This window comes from Triturus cristatus, chromosome 6, assembly GCF_964204655.1.
Source record: "Triturus cristatus chromosome 6, aTriCri1.1, whole genome shotgun sequence".
In the NCBI taxonomy this organism is placed as follows: domain Eukaryota; kingdom Metazoa; phylum Chordata; class Amphibia; order Caudata; family Salamandridae; genus Triturus; species Triturus cristatus.
In genome coordinates, this window is record NC_140589.1 from 1,835,655,301 (window position 1) to 1,835,663,997 (window position 8,697).

Sequence of the window (8,697 nt, forward strand, 5' to 3'; positions counted from 1 at the left end):
ATGTATTGCTGCAGCCCCACGTCTTCTCTAGCTTTCTGGGTCGCCAGGTTACAGTCAGCACCTGTTGCTGCAGTCCCTTGTCTTCTTTGGCTTGCTGGGACTGCTAAATCTCAGTAAGCACCTATTGCTGTGGTCCCTTGCCTTCTCTAGCTTGCTAGGGTCACAGCCAGCAGGAGTGGCTGCAGCCCTTCGCCTTCTCGAGCTTGCCTGGGTTGTAAGGTCATTGTCAGCACCACTTGCTGCAGCCCCGTGCCTTCTCTAGCTTGCGTGGGTTACCAGGTCACAGTCAGCTGCCTGTTGCTTCAGCCCCTCGCCTTCTCTAGCTTGCTTGGGTTGCCAGGTCTTAGTCAGCGCCTGTTGCTGTAGCCCATTGCCTTCTCTAGCTTGCTTGGGTTGCCAGGTCTTAGTCAGCGCCTGTTGCTGTAGCCCCTTGCCTTCTCTAGCTTGCTTGGGTTGCTAGGTCACAGACAGCACCTCTTGCTGCAGCCCCTCGCCTTCTCTAGCTTGCTTGAGTTGCCAGGTCACAGTCAACACCTGTTTCTTCAGCCCCATGCCTTCTCTAGCTTGCTTGGGTTGCCAGGTCACCGTCAGCACCTGTTGCTTCAGCCCCATGCCTTCTATAGCTTGCTTGGGTTGCCATGCCACCTCAGCACCCTCACCTTCTTTAGGTCGCGTGGGTTACAAGGTTCCAGTCAGCAGGCGTTCCTGCAGGCCTGTACCTTCTCTATCTTGTGTGGGTTGTAAGGTTACAGTCAGCAAGTGTTGCTGCAGCCCCACACCTTTTCTAGCTTACTGGGGTTGCCAGATCACAGTCAGCACCCGCTGCTGCAGCCCCTTTACTTCTCTAGCTTGCTTGGGTTGCAAGGTCATAGTCAGCATGTGTTGCTGCAGCCCTGTGCCTTCTGTAGTTTGCTGGGGTTTCGAGGTCACAGTCAGCACCTGTTGCTGCAGTCCCTTGCCTTCTTTGGCTTGCTGGGACTGCTAGGTCTCAGTCCAGCACCTGTTGCCTTGGTCCCTTGCTTTCTCTAGCTTGCTTGGGTCACAGCCAGCAGGAGTGGCTGCAGCCCTTCGCCTTCTCGAGCTTGCCTGGTTTGTAAGGTCATTGGCAGCACCTCTTGCCGCAGCCCCGTGCCTTCTCTAGCTTGCGTGGGTTACCAGGTCACAGTCAGCCGTTGTTGCTGCAGCCCCTCGCCTTCTCTAGCTTGCCGGGGTTGCCCGGTCACAGTCAGCACATCTCGCTGCAGCCCCTCGCCTTCTCTAGCTTGCCAGCTCACAGTCAGCACCTGTTGCAGCAGCCCTTCGCCTTCTCTAGCTAGTCTGGGTTGCCAGCTCACAGTCAGCACCTGTTGCTGAACCCCTTCGCCTTCTCCAGCTTGCGTGGGTTGCCATGTCACAGTCAGCACCTGTTGCTGCAGCCCTTCGCCTCCTCTAGCTTGTCTGGGTTGCCAGCTCACAGTCAGCACCTGTTGCTGAACCTCTTCACCTACTCCAGCTTGCATGGGTTGCCGGGTCACAGTCAACACCTGTTGGTGCAGCCCCTTCCCTTCTCTAGCTTGCCTGGGTTGCCAGGTCACAGTCAGCACCTCTTGCTGCAGCCCCTTACCTTCTCTAGCTTGCTGTGGTTGCCGGGTCACAGACAGCACCTCTTGCTGCAGCCCCTTACCTTTTCTAGCTTGCTGTGGTTGCAGGTCACTGTCAGCACCTGTTGCTGCAGCCCCTCGCCTTCTCCAGCTTGCGTGGGTTGCCAGGTCACAGTCAGCACCTGTTGCTGCAGCCCCTCGCCTTCTCTAGTTTGTTGTGGTTGCCATGTCACAGTCAGCACCTGTTGCTGCTTTGCTTTGTCTGGATTGCCGTGTCTCAGTCAGAACCTGGAGTACTCTGGACTCACTCTGCTCCGCATGGGTCTCCTGGTCGCAGTCAGCGCCTACTGCTACAGACATCTTAGCCTCTCCCTGCTCCCTGGTTCAGTAGATCAGAGTCAGTGGCTATTGCTGTAGTGGCCCTTCTCTAGCTTTTTGTGGTTGCAGGGCACAGTCAGCCCCTCTTGCTGCAGCCCCTCGCCTTCTCTAGCTCCTTGGCATCTCTAGCTTGTTGTGATTGCAGGTCACAGTCAGCACCTGTTGCTGCTGCCCGTACCTTCTTTAGCTTGCTAGGTCACAGTCAGCACTTGTTGCTACAGTACCTGGCCTTCTCTAGCTTGCATGGGTTGCCGGGTCACAGTCAGCATCTCTTGGTGCAGCCCCACCCCTTCTCTAGCTTGCCTGGGTTGCCAGGTCACAGTCAACACCTGTTGCTGCAGCCCCTTGCCTTCACTAGCTTGCTGTGGTTGCAAATCTCAGTTAGCACCTATTGCTGCAGCCCCTCACCTTCTCTAGTTGACGGGGTTGCCGGGTCGCAGTCAGACCCTGCTGCTGCAGCCCATTGCCTTCTCTAGCTTGCCGTGGTTGCCAGAAAACAGTCAGCACCTCTTGCTGCAGCCCCTTGCCTACTCTAGCTTGCTGTGGTTGCATGTCACAGTCAGCACCTGTTGCTGCAGCCCCTCACCTTCTCTAGCTTGTTGTGGTTGCCATGTCACAGTCAGCACCTGTTGCTGCTTTGCTTTGTCTGGATTGCCGTGTCTCAGTCAGAACTGGAGTACCCTGGACTCTCTCTGCTCCGCATGGGTCTCCTGGTCGCAGTCAGCGCCTACTGCTACAGACATCTTAGCCTCTCCCTGCTCCCTGGTTCAGTAGATCAGAGTCCGTGGCTATTGCTGTAGTGGCCCTTCTATAGCTTTTTGTGGTTGCAGGGCACAGTCAGCCCCTCTTGCTGCAGCCCCATGCCTTCTCAAGTCCCTTGCCTTCTCTAGCTTGTTGTGATTGCAGGTCACAGTCAGCACCTTTTGCTGCAGTCCGTCCCTTCTTTAGCTTGCTAGGTCACAGTCAGCACTTGTTGCTGCAGCCCCTGGCCTTCTCTAGCTTGCATGGGTTGCTGAGTCACAGTCAGCATCTCTTGGTGCAGCCCCACCCCTTCTCTGGCTTGCCTGGGTTGCCAGGTCACAGTCAACACCTGTTGCTGCAGCCCCTCGCTTTGTCTAGCTTGCCGGGGTTGCCGGGTCACAGTCAGACCCTGCTGCTGCATTCCATTGCCTTCTCTAGCTTGCTGTGGATGCCAGTTCACAGTCAGCACCTCTAGCTGCAGCCCCTTGCCTTCTCTAGCTTGCTGTGGTTGCAGGTCACCGTCAGCACCTGTTACTGCAGCCCCTTGCCTTCTCTAGCTTGCTTGGGTTGCTAGGTCACAGTCAGCACCTCTTGCTATTGCCCCTTGCCTTCTTTAGCTTGCTTGGGTTGCTAGGTCACAATCAGCACCTGTTACTGCAGCCCCTCGACTTCTCTAGTTAGCTGGGGTTGCCAGGTCACTGTCAGGACCTGTTGCTGCAGCCCCTCACCTTCTCTAGCTTGCTGTGGTTGCCAGGTTACTGTCAGGACCTGTTGCTGCAGCCCCTTGCCTTCCTTAGCTTTCTTGGGTTGCCAGTTTACAGTCAGCACCTGTTGCTGCTGCATTGCTTTGTCTGGATTGCAGTGCCTCAGTCAGAACCTGGAGTACCCCAGCCTCTCTCTGCTCCGCATGGGTCTCCTGGTCGCAGTCAGCGCCTACTACTACAGACATCCTAGCCTCTCTGAGCGCCCTGGTTCAGTAGTCCACAGTCAGCACCTGTTGCTGCAGGCACTCGCCTTCTCTAGCTTGCTTGTGTTGTAAGGTCACAGTCAGCACCTGTTGCTGCAGGCCCATGCCGTCTCTAGCTTGCTTGGGTTGCCAGGTCACAGTCAGCGCCTGTTGCTGCAGCTCCACGCCTTCTCTAGCTTGCCTGGGTTGCCAGGTCACAGTCAACGCCTGTTGCTGCAGCCCTGCACCTTCTCTAGCTTTCTGGGTCACAGTCCGTATCTGTTGCTGCAGCCCCTCACCTTCTCTAGCTTACCTGGGTTGCCGTGTCACAGCACCTGTTGCTGCAGCCCCTCGCCTTCTCTAGCTTGCATGGGTTGCCGGGTCACAGTCAGCACCTGTTGCTGCAGCCCCTCGCCTTCTCTAACTTGCCTAAGTTGCTTGGTCACAGTCAGCACCTGTTGCTCCAGCCCCGTGCGTTCTCTAACATGCGTGGGTTGTAAGGTCACAGTCATCACATGTTGCTGCAGCTGCACACCTTCTCTAGCTTGCTGTGGTTACAGGTCACCATCAGCACCTGTTGCTGCAGCCCCTCGTCTTCTCCAGCTTGCTGTGGTTGCCGGGTCATAGTCAGCACCTGTTGCTGCAGCCCCTCACCTTCTCTAGCTTGCTTTGGTTGCAGGTCATCGTCAGCACCTGTTGCTGCAGCCCCTCGCCTTCTCTAGCTTGCTGTGGTTGCAGGTCACTGTCAGCACCTGTTGCTGCAGCCCCTCGCCTTCTCTAGCTTGATGTGGTTGCAGGTCACCATCAGAACCTCTTGCTGCAGCCCTTCTCCTTCTCCATCTTGCGTGCGTTTCCAGGTCACAGTCAGCAACTGTTGCTGCAGCCCCTCACCTTCTCTAGGTTATCTGGGTTGCCAGCTCACAGTCAGCACTTGTTGCTGAACCCCTTTGCCTTCTCCAGCTTGCGTGGGTTGCCATGTCACAGTCAGTACCTGTTGCTGCAGCCCCTCGCCTTCTCTAGCTTGTTGTGGCTGCCATGTCACAGTTACCACCTGTTGCTGCTTTGCTTTGTCTGGATTGCCGTCTCTCAGTCAGAACCTGGAGTACCCTGGACTCTCTCTGCTCCGTATGGGTTTCCTGGTCGCAGTCAGTGCCTACTGCTACAGACATCTTAGCCTCTCCCTGTTCCCTGGTTCAGTAGATCAGAGTCAGTGGCTGTTGCTCTAGCTTTTTGTGGTTGCAAGGCACAGTTAGCACCTCTTGATGCAGCCCCATGCCTTCTCAAGCCCCTTGCCTTGTCTATCTTGCGTGGGTTGCTGGGTCACAGTCAGCACTAAGTTGGTGCAGCCCGCGCCTTCTCTAGCTTGCAAAGGTTGCCGGGTCACAATCAGCCCCTGTTGCTGCAGCCCCTTGCCTTCACTAGCTTCCTGTGGTTGCAGGTCACAGTCAGCACCTGTTGCTGCAGCCCCCTGCCTTCTCTAGCTTGCCGGGGTTGCAAGGTCACAGCCAGGAGGAGTTGCTGCAGCTCGTTTCCTTCTCTAGCTTGCTGTTGTTGCCAGGTGATAGTCAACACCTCTTGCTTCAGCCCCTTGCCTTCTCCGGCTTGCGTGTGTTGCTAGGTCACAGACAGCACCTCTTGCTGCAGCCCCTTGCCTTCTCTAGCTTGATGTGGTTGCCAGGTCACTGTCAGGACCTGTTGCTGCAGCTCCTTGTCTTCTTTAGCTTTCTTTGGTTGCCAGGTCACTGTCAGGACCTGTTGCTGCAGCCCCTTGCCTTCGCCAGCTTGCAAAGGTTGCCAGGTCACAGTCAGCGCCTGTTGCTGCAGCCCCTTGCCTTCTCTAGCTTGCTTGGGTTGCCAGGTCTTAGTCAGCACCTATTGCTGCAGCCCCTTGCCTTCTCTAGCTTGCTTGGGTTGCTAGTTCACAGACAGCACCTCTTGCTGCAACCCCTTGCCTTCTCTAGCTTGCTTGAGTTGCCAGGTCACAGTCAGAACCTGTTGCTGCAGCCCCTCGTCTTCTCTATCTTGCTGCGGTTGCCACATCACAATCAGCACCTGTTGCTGCATCCCCTCGCTAGCTTGATTGGATCACAAGGTCACAGTTAGCACCTGTTGCTGCAGCCCCTCGCCTTCTCTAGCTTTCTTGGGTCACCAGGTCACAGTCAGCAACTGTTGCTGCAGCCCCTCGTCTTCTCTATCTTGCTGGGGTTGCAGGTCAACGTCAGCACCTGTTTCTGCAGCCCCTCTCCTTCCCTAGCTTGAGTTGCCAGGTCACAGTCAGCACCTGTTTCTGGAGCCTTCTCCTTCCCTAGCTTGCTTGGGTTGCTAGGTCACAGTCAGCACCGGTTGCTGCACCCCACCGTCTTCTCTATCTTGCTGTGGTTGCCACATCACAATCAGTACCTGCTGCTGCAGCCCCTCGCCTTCTCTAGCTTGCTTGGGTCACCATGTCACAGTTAGCACCTATTTCTGCAGCCCCTCGCCTTCTCTAGCTTGCTTGGGTCACCAGGTCACAGTCAGCACCTGTTGCTGCAGCCCCTCGTCTTCTCTATCTTGCTGGGGTTGCAGGTCAACGTCAGCACCTGTTGATGCAGCCCCTCGCCTTCGCTAGCTTGCTTGGGTTGCTAGGTCACAGACAGCACCTCTTGCGGCAGCCCCTTGCCTTCGCTAGCTTGCTTGGGTTGCCAGGTCACAGTCAACACCTGTTGCTGCAGGCCCTTGCCTTCTCTAGCTTTCTTGGGTTGCCAGGTCACAGTCAGCACCTGTTGCTGTAGCCCCTCGCCTTCTCTAGCTTGCTGTGGTTGCAGATCTCAGTCAGCACCTATTGCTGCGGCCGCTCGCCTTCTCTAGCTTGCTGTGGTTGCTATGTCACTGTCAGTGCCTGTTACTGCAGCCCCTTGCCTTCTCTAGCTTGCCTGGGTTGCCAGGTCACAGTCAGCACCTGTTGCTGTAGCCCCTCGTCTTCTCTAGCTTGCTGTGGTTGCAGATCTGTCAGCACCTATTGCTGCAGCCCCTCGCCTTCTCTAGCTTGCTGTGGTTGCTATGTCACTGTCAGTGCCTGTTACTGCAGCCCCTTGCCTTCTCTAGCTTGCTTGGGTAACCAGGTCACAGTCAGCACCTGTTGCTGCAGCCCCTCGCCTTCTCTAGGTTGCTTGGGTCACCAGGTCAGAGTCAGCGCCTGTTGCTGCAGCCCCTTGCCTTCCCTAGCTTGCTAGGTCACAGACAGCACCTCTTGCCGCAGCCCCTTGCCTTCTCTAGCTTTCTTGCGTTATCAGGCCACAGTCAGCACCTCTTGCTGCAGCCCCTTGCCTTCTCTAGCTTGCCTGGGTTGCCAGGTCACAATCAGCGCCTGTTGCTGCAGCAATGCTTTGTCTGGATTGCCGTGTCTCAGTCAGAGCCTGGAGTAGCCTGGATTCTCTCTGCTCCGCATGGGCTCCCAGTCGCAGTCAGCGCCTACTGCTACAGATATCCTAGCCTCTCTGCGTGCCCTGGTTCAGTAGATCACAGTCAACCCTTCTCTCTGCACTGCTGTGTCATCTTGTCACGGTCAGCACCTATGACTGCAGTTCCCTGAGTTCAGGAACCGTGGCCGGATCACGTGTGTGTACGCAAAATCTGTGTGCAAGGCACCAATGTGCTTCCTGCCTCTGTCTTCAGCCTACTGAGAAATGTTCTGACCCAAACAAGAGAGTATTTGTGAACACAACATTTTGTGATGTCTAAATGGTTCCCTTCATTAAGCCTTCTATGCCATGGTGGAATAAATGTTTCTCACTTGGGCTTCCAGTGCTAATTACAGTGAATTAATGCTTTTCTTTCCTTCTGTCTGCAGCGTGACATGGAGTCATTCGCAGGCTTTACCTAGACTCACCTCAACCGAACGAAGGCTGGATGAGAGCAAGATTACAAGACGGGGAGATGGGGGCGACCAGCACGCATTCGGAAGATCACTGACCAGTGATGACGAAGGCAAGAGGTGCATCCATTGGCCTTCTCAAGCCCTGAGTGCAAGAGCTGGAGCTTGGAAATAGAAAAGGCGCATCATTTCCTGTGGGAGCATCAGACTCAGAATAGCCTACTGACTTCAAAGAGAACAGCGGTCCTTCTGGGAAGTGCTTGGAACACGCCGCTGCTCGCCAACCAGACGAGCCGACTGTTGATCTGCGTCCAGTACTTCACACCACCTCGAAAGCCAGGGTGGGCTGTTGTTTATAGAGACATACCGTCATGTAGAGACTAGACGTTTTGGGGAAATCATGATATCTCTTGACCCTGTGAGGTATACCTTCCTTGGTAACATGAATGAAATTCAAAGATCTCTTGCTCAGTATTTATGTTAATTTTTGGGGTCACTTATGAAGTGCAAACATGCAGAGGTGTTTACCAGTGCCCAAGCTGGTAGACTGGCCAGTCCTTTGAACCAGTAAGATGGCCATTTAAAGACGTGTTGAGTATCTTCTTTCATGTTGCATGATCCTCTTGTTCAGCGAGTACCGATGGAGAGTATTCCAAAAGAGCGTTAGTTGAATAGCAGATGTCTGATTGACCCATCATAATTTGGTAAATCGCATAACAAATGGGAAATTGCGGAGGGAACTGCAGAGATATCTGGGGTGAAGAGTCTCATACTGTTCTGGAGGTTTTCGTTCATTGCTTTCACATACCATTTAGAAACACCCTGGGGATCCTTTTGACTTTCGAGCACAAAGTCTCTGAAGCCCGGTTTTGCCAATGTATTGATTTAAGTTGGAGAGTGGCGTGTGGCCTTTTGGTGGTTGGATACGCCAAGGGTTGCAGTAATCAATTCCGATGATCATGAAGGTTGTAAGCAGTATATATTTTCAACATTCCATCTAAGTTCCTCGCAGATTCCTCGATGGTCGTCTGAACGGAGTAACACTTGGAACCGAGGAGCTAATGAGTTATATTTTGTTTTCTTGGCTAATTATAGGTGATATGCCTTGTCAACATCCACAGACAACCATGGGGCCGCCCCCATTCATAGGAAAAGATGGTGAGAGCCATGATCAAACAGGGACTGCTGGGCCTCAGCCG

The 8,697-nt window shown here is 54.6% G+C and overlaps 1 protein-coding gene across 6 annotated transcripts in view; it reads left to right on the forward strand.

Moving 5' to 3' along the window:
- LOC146822144 (sterile alpha motif domain-containing protein 12-like) overlaps window positions 1-7,972 on the forward strand; it is a 205,002-nt gene extending 197,030 nt beyond the window's left edge. For all 6 annotated transcript variants that reach the window (XM_085613266.1, XM_085613264.1, XM_085613268.1 and 3 more), the window contains exon 5: window positions 7,475-7,972. In XM_085613266.1, coding sequence (XP_085469392.1) covers window positions 7,475-7,479 — 5 coding nt within the window. In that variant the 3' untranslated portion in view covers window positions 7,480-7,972. The remainder of the gene's footprint in view (window positions 1-7,474) is intronic.
- Window positions 7,973-8,697: the final 725 nt, after the last annotated feature.